General features: G+C 41.7%; 1 protein-coding gene across 4 annotated transcripts in view; it reads left to right on the top strand.

Moving 5' to 3' along the window:
* Positions 1-19,692, top strand: part of STK39 (serine/threonine kinase 39) — a 298,192-nt gene that overhangs the window by 124,669 nt on the left and 153,831 nt on the right. For 3 of the 4 annotated variants that reach the window (XM_075933552.2, XM_075933550.2, XM_075933551.2), the window contains 3 exons: positions 910-1,022; positions 13,803-13,911; positions 15,680-15,821. In XM_075933552.2, the coding sequence (XP_075789667.2) occupies positions 910-1,022; positions 13,803-13,911; positions 15,680-15,821 (364 nt within the window). Of the gene's footprint in view, positions 1-909; positions 1,023-8,414; positions 8,577-13,802; positions 13,912-15,679; positions 15,822-19,692 lie in introns of those variants that run through there. The other variant, XM_075933553.2, reaches the window with a different exon arrangement.

Here is a 19,692-nt window from a genome sequence, read left to right as displayed (position 1 = left end):
ATCCCAAGAGCTCCTGTTACAGGAAGCAATGGTACGGTCTAATCCTGACAAAAACAAATATACTGTTTTGTTTTCAGGAAGTAATACCATACAAAATGCCATTGCAGACTTCACAGTATTGCCATATCTGAGAACTAGAAATGGTATAGCTATACTCAGCTCAGTTGAGATTTAAGTCCAGAATGCCTAATTACTGCTTCCATGTGAGGATCCTATTTTTGTCTGTTGCTGCCCAGAATCAGACCTTACTTACCGGATGCTTGTTAACATCACTGTGAACAAGCAAGAAGATAAATGAAACTATAGATGTTTTAGAATTCAAAATCCCAGGAAACTTGGACTGTCCTGAATTATGCAAGTTGAGAGAAGTAACTTTTTTTTATTTTATTTTTTTTCCACAAAGTAAAATTTGTGCTCTCCTTTGCAGTAATATGTGGAATAGAAGGTCTAAATTCCTGTTGCTTTGAAACTGACATGCTCCCAGATGAGGTCTCGTACCTTCTTAATTTGTTGTTTAGGTGACTCCACAGTTAGGTTGTAGTCGTTTCATTTTTATAAAACTTGTGGAAGAGCTATTTCTAGAAACTAGAAGTATAGGATAAACTTCTAAATGAAAAGATATTAAAATACTGAGTCTTAATTTCTTTCTTTCAGCAAGTGTGTGTGTGTGTGTGTGTGTGTGTGTGTGTTTTCTCCCCTCCAGCCCTTTCTCACTGAGCGCCTGTGCATTTTGGGAAAGTCCACATTAACCCACAAATAGATGGTTCAATTTTTAAAGAGAAATGATTTTCTTTAAACTTAACTACTTACAAGCATTCAATTCTTAAGCATGATACTGTCTCCTAAATTAAGTGGAAACTTGTGGTGGTTATATATGTAAACATGTATTCCAATTTTGTTCTTTTTCAGGCAGTGGGGCTACAGCAGTAGTCCAGGCAGCACTATGCAAACCCAGGCAAGAACGTGTAGCAATAAAGCGAATCAACTTAGAAAAATGCCAGACCAGTATGGATGAATTGCTTGTAAGTAAATGCAAAGAGAAAAATGTTGGTGGCCAGCTCTTCTTTTGCCTAATCTGAGAGTTTGTTTTATGTAGGAAACAGGCTAAAAAGAACCCATGAAACATGAGCCACTGAACTAATAAATGAACTGTATGAAGGTCATCCAGTAACTACCTACCACATATCTCCAATGTGCAAAATAAGACTTGCAAATATTGGCCATTTCAGGACTGTATGGCTATGTCTACGCTCACGGCTTCTTGTGCAAGTACAGCTGTTCTTGCGCAAGAATCTGCAGAGCATCCACACTGCCCGCCCGCTCTTGCACAAGGAAATTTACAGTACGGCGTGGTAAGAGGGCTTCTTGCGCAAGAGCTATGCTTCTTTTTTTTTTTAAAATCAGGTGTAAGCTCTCTTGTGCAGGAGATCTTGCGCAAGAGGGCAGTCTGGATGCTTGGCAGGGATTTCTTGTGCAAGAAAGCCCTATGGCTAAAATGGCCATCAGAGCTTTCTTGCACAAGAGAGCATCCACACTGCCATGGGAACTCTTGTGCAAAAGCACTGCTTGCACATGGCAGTGTGGACGTTTTCTTGCGCAAGATGTTCTTGTGCAAGAACTCAGCAGTGTAGATATAGCCTATGTATTGAGGCTTTTGGAAGAGCTACTCTAACCCTTAACCATTTCTTACAAATGATCCTTTCTTCAGGAGTTTGAAATTTGACCATAAAATGATTGAACTTAATATGATAAGATTGCTTAAAAAAAAGTCCTGTAAAAATTAAAACTTACATGGGTGGAGGTACTATTTCGGTTAAAAACGCCAATGAAGAATAGTAACATTTGGTATCTTTTTTTAAACAATCAAATCCTTGATAGTTGCAAGATTTTTGGAAAAATATTGTCTGTATATGGACTTGTATGGACAGCACACTTCCAAGTATATCTTTTCACATATCACAAACCTAATATGGGTTTAATCCAATAGATCATACTAAATGATTTTGAAACATTTGTTTGGGTCACTGATCAAAGGAATACCAACTTTTTTTTTCTTAAATGGGTTTTTGTACAATAGCCTTTTTAGCATGGCAGGAATTGATGAGGTTACTGCACCAGTGATGGCAGCCTGTCAAATCAGGGAATAATTAAGAGCACTTTTGATGCTTTTTTTTCGTAACTCTTCTTTTATTCATGTGCTTATAAGACCAGTTACCATGGTGTATAGGCAGCAAAACAAGAATCCAAAAATATGAAGTGACTCCACAAGGGAAGAGTGCTACTTTCTCCTTCTCAGGTTGCTATTGCCTGGAGGGCATGGGGTTTTTTTTCTACTGAAAAAACTTCTTGTTCTTCTTCAAATGCTGCTCACTCTGTGTTCTACTGTGTGGTATGCAGGTGCTTGGAGCCAGAGAAATTTGAACACATGGCCCATTGGTCCACATAGGCACCTCATTTCCCTGCCGGCAGAGATAAAGTGTAGTTCAGACCAACTGCCTCCCCAGTTCCTTCTTGCTGCTGCATGTCTGGATCAGAACCTCCAGTGTATGAAGTTTCGGCTTTTTGTTTGTTCGTTTGTGAAAATGTATTTAGAAATTGATGATAAGTGGCTCTTTATATTCTGAAGGTTTTTAGCTATAAAACATGAGAGAAGCTTGTCTCCCCACCCTGAGAAGCACTCCTCCCCATCCCTCGGTTGTGCACCTTCCTACCTAGTACTCTGCATACTGGACTATGTTTCAAAATTTGAGCTTCCTGCCTGCTACCCTTTTCAGTCAATATGCCAGATCACACCACGCAGCTCAGGCCTCAGCTCTGACAGTTCTACAACTCCTGTGATCTTTGGGGGTCAGCTTGAATGCTGAAAAATCCTTGCTCTTCCCTATCCAAGCACTATCTATGGTGTTACTCAAGAAGTGCCTCTGTTTAGTATTTGTAAATCAGCTATGTGGAGCTCAGTCCACATTTTTACAAGATACTGTGTCTTGGTAGAGGAGTCCTCTGCTGATGTAGCTGTGGAACTGCAGTCCTTCATTTACCTCCCACCCTTCTTCAGCTTGAGTACTAGTCAGTTACACAGGGACCAGTATTTTTTTGCCCCATACTTACCTTTATAGTGACTAGCAGTTCTTCAAGCTGTATGGTTCACTACATGCCTACTTTCCCCTCAGCTATGGATTATGCTCTGATTCGTAGTGGAGAAGGAACTGGAGAGAGAGTTGGTCCATCCGGTCCATTATCCTTTGGTCATAAGGTGATCAACAGATACTGTTTTCAAAATGGGCCCAGGCTCATAGAGTGCATGTTTACCCACAGTGGAATGCAGATAGGTGGTCTCTGTCTGGAAGAACCTCTAGTTACTATAAGGTAAGTATGGGGCAGAGGCTGACAGAACTGCTGAGTCTGTAGGCAAAATGGAGGGGGCCAGCTCTGCACTCCTGGAAGAGGTGGGGCCTCAGGCAAAAGGGGCAGGGTTGGGGGCAGCCAGTCCTTCAGCATCACCTGGAGTGCAGTGAGTCTCGTGACCTCAAAGCCTCCTGGAGCATACTGTGCAGTGCTCTAGCAGCAATTTAAAGGGCCCAGAGTGCCAGTCACCATTGCCACTGCAGTAGCAGCTGCAGCTAGGAGGACCAGACCTTTCTGAATCACTGGGGTAGCTGCTCTCTATTCCCGCTTCTTCTCCCATCTCCTACAGTCCATGAGCCTGGGTACGTAATTTCTCTTGCAAGTGCCAAGAAAAAAGGTGTCTTGAATTTTGCCCTAGGCACTGACACAGATATGTCCTGTCATCTTGAGCTCTCTACTGCAAATATTCATCTGGTTCTTGATAGTCTTCCCCTTGGAATTATTGTAGATCTTTCCAAGAAAATGATGGTAGGGAAGCTATCTTCTAAGACAGCTTAGTTTCAGTTTGTTTAGGCTCCATAGATAATCAGAGTCTTCAAGTGGATCTGGGAGACGAATGTGGTGTGATATCTTGGTTCCTGTCAGCTACTTGCTCCCCTGTCCCTCCCACAATTGCTATTACAAGTCTTTTAGCATTATTTGTGTAATCCCCTTTTTCCTCCCCAGGTTACTCCGGAGCAGGTCACACTCTCAGGTGTGCCAGGGTGCCTGCTGGCCTTTACGTAAAAGGAAATCCTGAGTACCCCAGTGGTGGTGGTGATTGATTGGGGGGAAACCTATCCACTCCCTTGCTGCAGTCCCTTGCTCATGAAGAATGTACAATGGCGGTGCCTCCACCTGGCTGGCCCTGTACACACTTACTGGGGTGCCTTGGGAACCTCCAGGAATAAACTTATTCCAGCAATGAACTGGATCGAACTCTAGAACAACAATTACAAATCATAAATAATATACATATAATAGATTGCATTAGAATGAACAACCTTTATTTAACTTAAACAGGATTTAACAAATTAACAGTGAATAACATCAATTAACAAAGTGCACAGAAGTAAAAGGAACTTATTTAGCAGCCATTTGCACTGCCAATATTTATCCCACTCTGAGTGTGCACATCCCTGGACTCAGAGTCCCAGACTTTTGCTTGTGTGGGTGCGCTTGAACTGCAGCTGTAATGAAGATTCTCTGTAGGTAGTGTGTATGTGAGTCCCAGCTATGCAGCAGCTCCGGTTCACTGGGTTGGCCTCTGCCTCTCTTTGAACCCAGTTAGTCTGAATCTCTGAGGTCTGTCCCAGGCAGCATTTTCCCAAAGATGCCCAGTTACTCAGTCTCCTTCTGTGTGCTGGATGCAGAGTAGCTTCTAACCACAAGTACAGCCAAAGGGCTTCCCCCTAGGGCTATCAGAAGCAGCGTGCCAGATTCCAGTTCCAAAGTCTCTGTTCCAGTTTGTAACTGCAACATAACTGCTCTTGAACTGGATAAAAACTCCTCCACAGCAGCTTTGGCTCCCTTTTGTTCCAAAAAAACAAAGGAGAGAGTCCATAGGCTGCTGATTTTTTTTTTTTTTTTTTTTTTCCTTCACACACATGGAGAGACTTGGATCTCCAAAACACAACTCACTTCCTTCCTGTTTTCCTTCAGGGCTCATGGGAATTACAGTCTGTGGGGCTAGATTGTAGCACACAGGGTCTTGCCAGAAAATAAGCAGAGGCACCGTTAGTAAAACCATCTTACTTTGAAACTATGAAAAAATCGTACTTTAATGTGGCACTAGAAGCAACCTATAGAGAAAGGATTAAACAATCCAAACCTTGTCAAAAGGGATTAGTGCCTCCTTTTAAGGACTACCTTCTTGTAAAACAATCTCTTTCAGCTTGCAGTGTCCATATGTCTTTGTCTGCAAAGATATTTTGTGTGTCTGGCCAAATGGAGGCAATTTTTTCTGGACCTTTTGAATGCCACATTGCCTCTTTCCTTCCCCACACTTCACTGTATTAAAATGATGGTAATTTTGCCTTTATGTACAAACAGTTTATTTCTCCTTCTGCTACTGTTCTAACTTAGCCAGAAATAACCTCCTACACACAGTTCTTATAGCCACCTTGGCTCTTCCAAGCACATGTTTATAATCTGAGAGTCTTTAACCAAATACATTAAACGGAGGAGGACTATGATAATTAACTAGCATTTTGACTTCACTGTTTCAAAACAGGTGTTCTGCCAGCCCCTCACATCTGTGTGTGTCTCATGGATATTATTTATCCCTAAATTATTTGATTGCATCTGTGCAAGTACTTTAATTTCTCTCTCTCTCTCTCTCTCTCTCTCTCTCTAGAATTATAGAAAGAACTTGAAGTATATTTTCCAATCATCCTATGAGAAATTGTTTTGTGGGGAGAACATTGATTGTTTTAGAACACTGTACTTTCCTGTTACAGTAAACTTCCGATAATCTGGCACCTTTAGGACCCAGGGGGTGCCAGATTATCAGAGATGCCAGACTATCAGAAGGGGGGGGGCTGCCACCCCAGACCCTTCATAGCCCCCCCCTTCCGATAGTCCAGCTCTGCCCCAGGCGTCCCTGATTCAGCCACTGCTGGTCAGTTTCAGACCAACCCGGCAGCACCCCAGTTGCTCTGCCCCTGGCTTCCCCGATTCAGCTGCTGGTCAGTTTCAGCAGTGGCTGAATCAGAAGTCGGGTGCAGAGCAGCTCCAATTGTCCGGCAGCCAGAGTACTTCCGGGTTCCTGATGGTGCCGGACCATCAGAAGTGCCGGAACATTGGATGCCAGACCAATGGAGTTTTACTATAATGCAATCCGTCTCAATATCATACAACAGCTATGATTAATACTTTCCATAGGATGATAGTGGCTTTCATAATGGGCGAGCACAGAATTGCATTTAATAGGTAACGTATTAGATAGCTTAAGAACTAAATATTTCTGTTTACAGTGCATGATGTTTTCTCCATCATTGAAGGAACTTCAGCTCCCTGAGGCTATGTCTAGACTGTGGTGTTTTTGCGGCAAAAGCTACGCAAAATGTGCTCTGTGTTTTGCGTAGCTTTTTCTGCCTTTTTTTTTTTCCCGGTCTAGATAGGGCCAAATGGTGGAAAAGCCTCCTTTTTTGGCAGAGCCCTTATGCCTCATGAAACATTTGCTTTCCGTTGCCCCCCCCCCCCCAAAAAAAAGGCGGAAGAGCAAACATGTTCCTTGGATGCAGCGGAGTTTTTGTGGGATAACTTCAGTTATCCTGCAAAAACCCTGTAGTCTAGATGTAGCCTGTGAGACAACAGCTGACCTAGTTCTGCCTGCATTTTGGGTTAGGTAGGCGTAGTTACAGTGCTCTTCCCTGAGCAATGGTAGTTATTGTGACATACGATTTTTAAGTGTAGATCAGGCCTTCTTCTCAGCAAGGGAAACAGAACATCTATAGGCATGTTGAAATGTCCAGAATAACTGAAAAAATGTTATACGTATTGGCTTGACCCTAAAACTGTTGGGCAACAATGGACCTAGGAAGAGTCACATGAATGAATGACTTGTGAGTAATAATTTGAAAGCTTTCTACTTTGAATAGGTCTTTCAGAAAGTCTGGTCACTGTCCAACAGGATTTTTAAATATAGTGAAAGCTGTCATTACGGCTTTGAATAATAAAAATACTCCCAAATGAAGTTCTCATCGGATGCTTCAATTTTGGCTCATAATGAAGTGAAGGACGGTCTTAGCGGAGGAGTCACTGGACTCAAATCTATTACATTTCCCTTTTCTACTACAGATTTCCTGTTGACCTGTGGAGATTAAATTGATTAATGAATGAGGTGGTCAGATTTTTATGGCAAAGGCTAGATACAACTTGACTGTGCTCACTTTTTCTTTTAACATAGTTACATGACTTCTTACTATACTGGCTAACAGGAGTTCTTTTAATGAGAGACATTTGATTATACAATTTATGAAACTAGGCTATCAGCAACTGCTTCGACTCCTCTCCCCCCACCTCACCCCAGTTGCTGGAAAGGGGGAAGGATGCTTGGATTTCTGTGAAAGCCTTATATCTGGATCCTGTTGGTAGCCTCAAGGTGTATCAATGCTGCATTTTTTTGGGGGGGAATATAGTTCCTATCTTGATACTTGTATGTGTGCAAACTCCGCATGAGCTCGTGTGCTAAAATAGCAGTGTGGCCTTGAAGGCTCAGGCTGACTGCCAGAATATGTATCTAGGATTGCTGATGTGATTGTACTTGGGCAACTGGCTTGAGTCACAGCCCATTCCAACATGGCCACACTGGTATTTTAGTATATTAGTTCTCGTACACCTACACAAGCTGGGAATTACACTGTAGTTGGGAGGTATATTCTCAGATGTCCTTATCAACCTCTGCGTAATGGATTCTGATACTCAGAATTTCTTCCTCCTTTAGCTGCTTGAATGAAGAAGTAACAGTTCATGCCTGTGAATAACTGTTACTAATCTCTATATTACAAACAGGAAAACTGAGAGGGTGGTGTTCATAAGGTCAGGAAATCAGTGGCAGAATTAGCAATGGACTTTCACTTCCTGAGTACTGGTCCTCGCTTTCCCTAATGTCGAAATCTTGCTGCATTATCTCTCTAATTGTATTTTATGTGTGTCCCGGTTTGTCTGTTTGACGTGAATAAACTAAGGGGTGCAGTGAGGCTTAGCATTGTGAAGCACGTGGAGAGCCTTGGTCAAAAAGCAGTCTGTGGACAAAAAGCAGTCTGAAGCACTAAACTCAGACCCAACCATCTACTTTTCTCTTACTGAAAAGTATATTGTAGCTTCTTGCCATAAAAGAGCATTTAAAATGCACACATATAATATTATGGGGAACTTGATCAATGGTCTAGTCTTAAAATGATTCAAACTTGCATATTTAACATATTGTAAACTGCACAAATGAGGGCAAAACAAATGGGAGATTCTATTGTGTTTTATGGAGCCCCTTGCTAATAGGATCAAAACATTGTACTTGTTTTACACAGAGGAATGATAATGACTCGAGACTTGTGTTAACTATTGGGGAGATTGACGCTGCTGCAATCAATAGAGTGAGTGAGTGTCAATTTAGTGAGTCTAGTGAAGACCCACTGAATTGACAGCAAAGAGCTTTGACCCCAATACTCCTACTTCCTGAGAAGCATAAGGTAAGCTGATGGGAGAGCATTTACCATTGATCCTCTGGTGTCTTCACTGTGCTACAAGTTGACCTAAACTATGTTGACTCCAGCTATGGTATTCACATAGCTGGAGTAGCCTAACTTAGGTTGACTTTCCCCGGTAGCAAAGAAAATCCCTGAGGCTTCTTATTAATCAGACTTGCAGTAGAACCTCCCAGCCCTGAGAGCAAAGGCCAATAATGATGTAACTGTGGCTTGCTTACTTGAAATTGTGACCAAACACACAGAAAGGGAGGAAACAATTCTGTCCCCCAACATATGCGTTCGTTACTGGAGAACCTATATAGACTATTGCTTTCTTTGTGTTTCAGTGAGGAAGACAAATAGAAGAGAAACAAGGCTCATTGGTTTTGTTCCTCACCAATGTCTTTGGTAGTTGCTTTGTCCATTAATATTCTCCTCTTTCCTTTTCGCCTTCGCTTGCGGAAAACCAAACACAGAGCAATCCATGCACACAGCCTTGCAAAATTCAGTTGCACAGAGCTTATTTGTGATGTGCATTGTCACCTTATGTGAGCTTTCAGCTGCTTTGGCCATCAGTCAAGTGGAAATGCACCATGTCTGGTGTTTTTTAGTCTCAGTACATCCATGTAAGCAGATTCAAGATTTTTGCAACATATATTTAAAATGGAAAGGGAGTTGGAAAGGAATTTTAAATAAGTTGAGGGATATGCAAGCTATCAAAAGCCCTGACATTGTTACTTTTATTGTCCTGTGTTCTCGTAAATATAAATTAACTGCACAAATCAAGGAACATATGCCTGCCGTAGCTAGTCGTCCTGACTTAATGATAAAATGAAGATCTAACCTATTTTTATGGGAGTGAGATGTTACTTTTTAAAAAAATCTCCGCTTATTGTGCTTGCAAGGAAGAAGCGAAACTCTTGCAGTTTCTTGAATATGCATGGATTTGAAGCACTTCTAATACATGAAGTCAGCTTCCTGTATGTTTTGTACTTTTGTATTCTTACCTGATTATTAGATGTCCGATCTAAAGTTAGAGTCATTAGCCTAACTAATGGAAACTCTTTTGTATTCATTCTGGAACTTAGATGTATTTGCTTGATAGAGCCACTCCAGTCTATTTGAAAAATATATAATTATCCAATGGACTTGTGTGGCATCAGGACAGACCCAAATAAATGATCCCTAATAAAAAATTTCCTGTTTGCCTTTACATTGGTTTGAGTAGTCTGCAAAACTCATTGTAAACCCAGAAGATGCTCCAATAGTGTGCTTACAGATCCATGATCTGCAATTGTATTTAACAAATTTGAAAGTTCCCTTCAGTCATCATACCTGCTCTGAGTCCTTTCTGCCAGTTTTGGAGCTTTAGTCATATCATTAAATGTTTTAAATGTTTGTGTGGTAGAACTATAGAAACAAGAAATATTTCCCCATTTAGATGCTGCAAAATGCTCTTTGTAAGTAGAGTGGAAAAAATTAAAAATCCTTTTTGCTCATCTTCTTAGAATGACTTACTGTTATACCAAATGTGGTTGAAAATGGGGGTTTTATGCGCTTTTTTCAAAATTATAGTTGTCCAATTAGGTGAACCTCCCCATTGAAAGTGAACTTTGAGCCTCAGGAAAAAAATTGCTATTTGTAGATCTTAAATATTACGCAGTGTAACCTGATTGTAGGCTTCATATGAATTCTTTCTTCTTTGAAATTCCCATCCTTCTGCAGTACAAGTGCAATTAACTGATAGTAAGCTAAATGACCATTGGAGCTGCTTGCTGTCATAAGAACAGCCATACTGGGTTAGCCCAAAGGTCCATCTAACCCAGTATCCTGTCAGCCAACAGTTGCCAATGTCAGGTGCCCCAAAGGAAGTGAACCGAACAGATAAATATCATGTGATCTTTCTCCTGTAATCCATTTCCAGACAAACAGAGGCAAAGAGCACCATTCCTACTCATCCTGGCTAATGATCATTGATAGACTTAACCTCCATGAATTTCTCTAGCTTTTTTGAACCCTGTTAAAGTCCTAGTCTTCACAACATGCTCTGGCAAGGAGTTCCACAGGTTGACTGCACTGTGTGAAGAAAAATGTACTTTTTGTTTGTTTTTAAACGTATTAATTTCATTTGGTGACCCTTAGTTCTTCTATTATGGGAACAAGTAAAATAACTGTCCTTCACTTTTTTTCCACATCATGGAAATCAGACATGATTTATAGACCTCTATCATATCTACCCTTCCCTTCCCCCCCCGCCTCCTCTTTTTTTCTAAGCTGAAAAGTTCAAATCCAAGACTTTTTTAAATCTTGCTTCATATGGGACCCATTTGAAACCTATCATGGGTGGTTATTGCTCCAGTTAACTGTGCATAACAAATGAAAATGTTTGAGCCTTAAATCTTTTTAATGTTTTAAAGTATCTTAATCTTTACAAACAATTAAGCCATGCATGTTCTTGAATATAGGGAGTACATTTTTCCGAACCGTGACATGCAGGTACCTTGAAGAAACACCAGCAGCTGTTTCACAGCATGAAGCAACAATATGCAACCATGAACAAAAATATTGTTCATTTGAAAATGGAGGTTAAATGTGAGTCACAGTGTGACTTGTGGTATTTCAACTTGATGTGGACAGCTGGGTTAAGATCACAACTTTACAAAAAAAGTATGAGTTTTTTTTATTAATAATCATAGATTATATGTTAAGCCAAAGTCCTCAACATACGAGAGACTGCTGTGTGATTTAAATCATTCTTATTATTCTGACATGTAACTAAATGTGAGAATAATCTGGATATTTTTTTCCTTCTTTTTAAGGTATGTGTAAACAGCAATAAAGGCCCAGGGCTAGTGGGACTTGAATCTGTTGACCCACGTTAGGGAATCCTGGGCTTCTATTTAAATCCTGTGTTAAGCCTCTTTCTCCCCCCCCCCCCCCCTTTCTCTAAGGCTATGTCTAGACTGCAGGCGGATCTTTCGAAAGAGAAATCCGCTTTTTCGAAAGAGAGCACCCAGCGAGTCTGGATGCTCTCTTTCGAAGACGGCCTCTTTACATTGAAGAACGCCTTCTTTCGAAAGAGGAACTTTCGAAAGAAGGCGTTCTTCCTCGTAAATTGAGGTTTACCGCCATCGAAAGAAAAGCCGCGTTCTTTCGAAATAATTTCGAAAGAACGCGGCTTGAGTCTGGACGCAGGGGAAGTTTTTTCGGGAAAAGGCTACTTTTCCCAAAAAAAACCCTGAGTCTGGACACGGCCTAACTGGTGCTTCAATCTAGAGCTTTGGTGTGCACATGATAGTGTATAGACTTGAGTCAAGCTAACCTTATTCTAGATATGATCATTCCTAGTGCTTGCCCCCTAAATATTGCCATTCTAACCCTAGAAGTATGGTGCTGTTGGAAAAGCTTCCTGTTTGCCCTTTACATTGGTTTGAGTAGTCTGCAAAACTCATTGTAAACCCAGAAGATGCTCCAATAGTGTGCTTACAGATCCATGATCAGAAAAAAATGGGCTAATGCGGACTTGAGCTGCTCCCATTGACTCTACCGTGCAAGAGTGGTGCTTCTGTTTTCAGACATGTGGACTGCAGATTGCTGGGATAGTGAAGGGTAAGACGGATGTTCCATGGAATTGAGGGATAAATCTGGATGACTGATGGGGCTGTGTCTATACTGCAGAGCAATACGGTTCAGACCCTGGATCCTAAATAGGCTTGAGCTCAGCTGGTAGGGTTGTGGGGCTTTGGGTCTGATCCCATGTTAGTGCACTTGCAGTGTGGGCAGAAATGGGGAGGGTTAGGTTTGCACCTCAGCTCAAACAGGAGTTGACGTTGCAGTGCAGACTAACAATTAGAGGCCTTCATGCTAATTGCAATTAATTGTGGAAGGGAGACCAACATAAGCTAAACTACATATTCATGCTTTCTCCTCCCTTCCCCCCCCCCCCCCAAAAAAAAGAACAGAAATAGCTCCAACGTGTAACTGTTGTGACAGACCTAGACCAGCTGGCCACATTAGCTTGGTATAAGATAAATATACAGGCAACTGAATGAATAGTTTTCTGTTCCCTGATTGACCAGTCAGGGTCTTCTGGAGAGCAGTTGGTTCAGATACCTAGTGCCAATTAGGAGCATGCCTGAAGCAAAAAGAGAGGCTAATCAGCTTAAGGATGTGAACGTGTAACCAGTTAACCATTAAGGATCACCCTTACTGGGTGATGTTTACCAGGTAATGGTTAACCCATTCCCTGGAAGCTGCCTCCTGCTTTGGAATAATTACTATCTACTGCTGCTAGAACCCAGAGCGGGGGGGTGGGGCGGGAAGAGGGGTCCTTGATTCCCCCAACCCTCCCTACACCACTAAGGAGATCACCCCTGAAGGGTGGGCACTGGGACTGTTTGACTGGCTCAGTAGGCTATGACCCTTGCCTCTAGTAAAGGGCAAGAGGCTGTGTGGAAGGTCACAGCGAGCTTGAGGCAAAAACTATCTGCCCAGAAGCACAGGACCCCCAGAGCTATTCCACATTGCCTAGAACCATGGTAAGAAATTCTCTTAACGTGTACAGTTAAAAATAAGAACCTTAGAAGAGGGGTTTTTGGAGCTTGAAATTTTAGTTACTTCCTTGAATGTGTACAGATGCTTTCTTGCAGCCTAGTCATTGTTGATGGTATACTAAGTAATTTCCTTTGACTTGGCTCACAGCTAAAGAACATTCCACTCACTTGGCTATGTGGTTTCCACCTTGAACTCCATACTTCACTTGTCTTTCACCACTTTTCTTCTCTGTTATGTGCCTTTCCCAAGTGTTTCCTTGAGTCCATTTTCTCTGTTCCTGAGATTCCAAGTGCTCTTTAAGATAAGCCTGGGAGGGTGCAGATGCATTACAGTGGATTTGTTCTCCTTTGAATACCAACTTGCATGCCAAACCTGTTCTTTGCAGTCCTCTGCCCCTTTGCCTTCTACCTTTTGTAGATTGTCCACCATCACTCCTCATGGGATTGTGACTCCAAGTCCCTTCCTCCAGAAGAAAAGAGAAGTCATGGTATTGAGCTCCTCCCCTTAATATTATCCATCTTAACAGATTCTGTTGCCCAAGATGTATGGAAACTATAAATGTGTGTATGAACTATTCTAGTATTTCACTCAGGAATTTTTAATAACATAAAATGATGGTTATAGCAAAATAGAACTAGTGTCATTCCAGACTGCCTTTGTTTGCTTTTCTTATAGAAAGAAATTCAAGCCATGAGTCAATGCAATCATCCCAATATAGTGACCTATTACACATCATTTGTGGTTAAGGATGAACTTTGGCTGGTTATGAAGTTATTAAGTGGAGGTAAGTTACTGTTTTTTTTGGGGGGGGGGGGTTGTATGTTTTTTGTGTTTTGCTTGAGCTTGTTTAACTTCAAGATGGTGTATCATATAATTTATATAGGCACAGCCTTTGAATGCCTTCATTCAATACAAATACCTGTTTCTGTGGGAAAGAGAGAAGTAGAGGAACTTACTTTGAAACCTATAGATTGCCTGAATTGCGTAGCAGGGATGCTGTTTTTTATGGACACTATTCAAGCAGTGTGAAGAAACATGCACTCTTGCCAGATCTAGTCAGTTCTGTTGTCACTTCTTATCAGCACCAAGTTGGTTTACTTATCTAAAATAAATGTAAACAAACCAGCAGGTCACACTTTCCTCATCCCTTCTCTTACCAAGGGAAGGACTAATATATTTTCATGCATATTAGGCCTCTAGCAAAAGTTGTTTTCTCCCTCGTCTTTTATTTATTTATTTATTTTTTTGACTGCATGTTTGAGAGAATTCCTGCAGCTTGCATGATTATTGTGGACAATATGAAAACTTAATCCTAGCCCTCTCGTTGGGAAGGGTGGGAGTGGGATGCTAAAAGACAGAACACTCCATCAGTTTGCAGTTGTGAAACAAAATTTTTCCTTGCTAGCAAATAACTTACTGTATCATACCGTGTTATTAAATGTTCTGCCATTGTCACAAATCTTGGAGCAGTAGGGATGTGGACTAAATGACTAGTCAACTGTGCAAATGCTTACTGGATAGTTGACGAGTTGCTCTCTTCTCCCCCTCCTCCTCCCCCCGCCTCCTCCCGCGGCTGCCTCTGTCAGAAAGAAACGCTGTGGGGGACTGCTTGAGTCTCCTGCTGGCCCCATACTTCCCACAGTGCTTTCTCCTGGGGCTGTTGCTACACTTCAAAGACAGAGGCACCCTTATTGACTAATCAAACCGTCGATGCAAATTGCATTGACTTTTTGATTAGCCAATTTAATTTAAATTTAACATCCCTAGACAGCAGATAACTGGTGCCCCTCTATGATTAGAAAACAAATCTATTAAATCTAAAATAACAGTTTGTTACTTGGGCTTCAATTGGAAAATATTAAGAAATAATACATAATATCTTGGTCCAACAGTTAATCAGAACAGCTGAGGACACAAAATGAAGTCCAACGATCATTAACAGCTTAGTAAGTTACTGTCAGGAAATGCCAAGCTGAACAGACAGTGTTGTCATTGAAAACTGTGACATTAAAAACAAAAGCTTTGTTTTTTAAAAGTGATATTTCACACTGCAGGTTACCAGGGGTGCAGACTTTTTCTTTATGGTACACCATTTTCATCTCTAGTCCTGCAACTGGAGACATAGTATCTAGCCCACATGGATCTGAGTGAAGCTTTTGAAGGAAGGAAACTTGTTCTAGTCTGTCTTTTTTACAAAATGTCAATGATATTGAAATATACAACTATAATAGGGTGATAAACAAGTAAGCATGACTGCCTAATTGAAAGTTGAGGTTTTTTTTCTTAAACAGAATGATTTCTTTTTTGAGCAATCTGTGCACTTCTTATTCAGACATCTGGCAGTTGAGTGTCTCTTTGCGAGGATACAAATATGTTTAAATTGAAGCAGAGTAAAGAAATGTAAAGATTAAAATGTAGGAATTAATAGAGACCAGATTGTCTGTCTGATCTCTCAAGAATCACTATGGTAAGATTGCTCAAGCAGGTTGTTTATAACTTTCTTTTCCTTCCCCTCCACCCTGCCCCCATGGAAATCTGGCTTTTCAATTTAGGTTCAATGCTGGATATAATAAAGTATATTGTCAACAGAGGGGAACACAAGAATGGTGTCCTTGAAGAATCTATAATAGCAACAATTCTTAAAGAAGTTTTGGAAGGCTTAGATTATCTACACAGGAATGGGCAGATTCACAGGTAGGAAGATGTATACAGTGAACTGTAGTCTTAAATTGTATCAGTGGTCTTCACTGTGACACTGATCAATCCTAATAGGTTGGTGAGTTGAATGAATTAATGCTTTTCTCCACGTGTTAAAGGCTATGTTCAATAATTCTTGGTGGCAAATAGCTCTGTGTAGGCAGCTGATATAGTTGGACTGGCTTATCACTGTTGTTTTGTACTGTCTGTATCCAATAGTTCTGTCTCCACTTCTACCTAAATTGCAATCTCTCTGGGGCTTTGACCCTCTTTTTATTGTATTTGCATGGTGCATAACACAGTGCAGGCCTCATTTGCGCCCCCTAGTGAATACATTCATAACTATGAATCGGATCTCAGTTTTTGGGGCGTGTTTGTTTTTTTTTCCCTCTGACTCAATATAAACCTTTGAAGGACCCATGAACACCTTTTGGAGTTGAAAAAGAAATTCATATCTTAGTAAATGCCCACTTTTTTTCATCACCTCTTCTCTCCCCCTACCCCCAATTCCTGAGGTATAGACTATATGTAATTCTATATTTCTTCCATCACTCAGGCTAATCTATATAGATGCGTCTACCACAGCGTTATTTTGGAAAAATGGATGTTATTCTGATATAAAAATGCAAGTGTCTACACAGCAATTGGGTTCTTTGGAAATAATGGATGGCTTATTCCAACTTCCATAAACCTCATTCCGCGAGGAATAACACCTATTCTGAAATAGCTATTTCGAAGTAGCTCGTCCTCAAGGCCGTTCAAAGTAACTACTCCCTAGTGCTTCCTGGAGTTCTGAATTTAGATAGGCTCCCCTAATGTGGACATGCTGCCTCAGACTAATTTTGAGGCTTTCCTGTAGTGTAGACACACTATTTTGAAACTACAGGCAGTCCCCAGGTTACGTACAAGATAGGGACTGTAGGTTTGTTCTTAAGTTGAATCTGTATATAAGTATGTATGTAACTGATCAGTTTCAACAGCGGCTGAATCTGGACGCCAGTTCTGACTTACATACAGGTTCAACTTAAGAACCCCAGGCATCCCCAAGTCAGCTGCTGCTGAAACTGATCAGCGGCTGATTCCAGGAAGTCCGGGGCTGGGGCTTCCTGTAGTCAGCCACTGGTCAGTTTCAGCAGCGGCTGACTTGGGGACGCCTGGGGCAGAGCAGCTGGGTGCTGCCAGGTTGGGCCAGTAGCGCCCAGAGCGGCGCTACGGGACCAACCGGCAGCGCCCCAGCTGCTGTACCACAGGCGTCCGGAGCAAAGCCGCGGAGCACGGGGGCAGCGGGACAGCCCAGACGCGCCATGGCTGTCCTGCTGCCCTCGGGCTCCGCGGCTTTGCTCTTCTTTGCTCCCCCTCTCCCTGGTCTGCAGACCAGGGGGACGAGGAGCAAAGCGGCGGAACACGCGGGCAGACCAGGGGGACTAGGAGCAAAGCGGCGGAACGCGGCTTTGCTCTGCTTTGCTCCCCGTCTCCCTGGTCTGCAGCTTTCCATCTGGGCTTTCCGCTGCCCGCGTGCTCTGCTGCTTTGCTCTGCTTTGCTCCCTGTCTCCCTGGTCTGCAGACCAGGGGGGCTGGGAGCAAAGCGGCGGAACACGCGGGCAGCGGACGCGTCTGGGCTGTCCGCTGCCCATGTGCTCCGCCGCTTTGCTTCCTCTCCCTGGTCTGCTGGAGACCAGGGAGACGGCCCCGTTCGTAACTGCGGATCCGACATAAGTCGGATCCCCGTAACTCGGGGACTGCCTGTACTCCCTAGTGCTTCCTGGAGCTCTGAATTGAGATAGGCTCCCCTAATGTGGACATGCTGCCTCAGACTAATTTTGAGGCTTTCCTGTAGTGTAGACACACTATTTTGAAATAAGCTATTTCAGAGTATTTCTTCTGGAATAGCTTATTCCAAAGTAAGCGTGCAGTGTAGGCATACCCTATGACTGCTATGTATCACTTATTTCCATGACATGGAATTTTGGTATCAGAAGCACTATATGTTGAGCAGTTTGAGAACAGGTTGACTTTAAAGTTTCTTTGCTTCTTCTAGTAGTCTTTTTCTAAGTTGTTTGCTTTCAAAAGTTGACAAATTAATACAGTAAACATGTCTTAATTGTATTTGGCCAGTGATGCACCTGTTTTAATAGTTTGAAGTGAAACATGCTACATAAGTACAACAAACAGATTTTTTTTTTAAACCAATAAGCTGACTTTTTTGTCAAATTAAGAAACATTTTCCTTTGCTAGAACCCAGGTCTCTTGAATTCCAGTCTGGACCGTCAATGGATGTACTACAAACCTTAGTTTGTTGTTCATGCTAAGCTAAGGAAGAGTCATATTTTGACCTGTCCTCTGAAATAGGAAGACCTTTTTCTCAAGCTTTTTATATCCGGTTACAAAGAGTTGAGGAGCTATTTGAGTCTCATTACAAGACTGAATAGAGAAATAATTCTCTACAGCATCTGTATTGAACCATTATTTCCAGCAGCGTCTCTTGCAGACTTCTTGCCCAAATGTATTGTCTTTGATTTGCCTAGCAGACACTAAATTAAACTAGAAATGTTGCTTCCAAAATGGCTATAGTGATTTTGTTTTTTCATTTCACTGCTGCTTGCTTTCCTAATATCAGTGAGTGAAGTTAGTCAATGGTAGCAAATGCTAATTCTTTTCAGCTGATCGTAGTCAGATGGATGACTCCAATTCTTAATTTTTTACTGTGCCTTTATGGAAAGGAATGTGTAGTCTGTGCAGTCTAAATGGTTATAAATCTGTCATTTAAAATGCCCAATCCGATGAAACCTTATGCACATGTTTCTCTATTAGCTGTAAACATAAGAGTAATGTCTGAAACTAACTTAAATCAAAGTGAAGCATGAGTAAATGTCTTTGTAATAGACTTTGATGAAGGCTGACCTGTATATCACAGATCATTAATGCCAGATATGCTAGCTCCAATAACCAAAATCTTACAGCCCACATAAGTACCTTTATAAACCACCTATGCAGCACAGGTGTAAAGTGACAGTAAACGATGTAATCTTATTCCATAATTTGGTCAAAGCATTTTAAAGCTGATTAAAGAAAGCAATCTTATTTACATTATTGCCTCAATTAGGACCACGCCTCACTGTAGAACTTTGAAAAGTTTAATTTGATTGTTAGGATGGAGTTACTTAGGGCCAATCTCTGCAATGGTCTTAAGGTTCAGTTCCCTGGAGGTCACTGGAGTTGTCCATTTACCGCTAAGCTGAATTTGATCTTTGGTTTGCATTCAGAGTTGGTTTGGCTTGTGTCTTACCAGTAGGAACACAGTTTCCTAGCTGTGAGGTAATAGGAGAGGTGGTGGATTTGCTCTAATTTGAAGTCTATAAGACTAGATTTCTTTCTAAAAATATGATTTTAATCTCCAGTTTCTGGGGAAACTCTACAGACTATGCAGAGGGGTTGGGATGGATTGCCTCCTTAGTCCCTTCTGGTGCTGGAATCTCTGAATTCTCTTAACCCCTTCCTTCATAGGCTATAGGGAAAATAAGATTGCCTACCTTGCCTTCAAGCTCATAATCTTTGCAGTTCTGAATTAAGAAAAGGATTTGCGCTGCAGCCAGTTGCCTGCATGAGTCAGGAAGGATTTTTTTTCCTGATGCATAACTTGCTAGATGTACAGAGCAGGCTTCTCTAAGATGAATATCCACATGTTGGATTGGAGAGGAATTTTCCCTCAAGCAGACAGGTTCTTTGCCTTCTGCTAAAGCATAGGGTGCAGGCTGGTTTCTTAGCATCATCTAGGTCTGTCACACTTAATCACTTCTCTGCTGCTTCTGTCCTGTTGTCTGCTTGTGGCAGTGGCATAGCTAGAACAGGAAAAGTGGGAGGGCCCAGC

The sequence above is a fragment of the Pelodiscus sinensis genome, chromosome 7, assembly GCF_052426305.1.
Source record: "Pelodiscus sinensis isolate ZL-2025 chromosome 7, ASM5242630v1, whole genome shotgun sequence".
Lineage (NCBI taxonomy): Eukaryota > Metazoa > Chordata > Testudines > Trionychidae > Pelodiscus > Pelodiscus sinensis.
The sequence above is the reverse complement of the archived record's forward strand: the minus strand, read 5'-3'. Positions and strand labels throughout refer to the sequence as shown.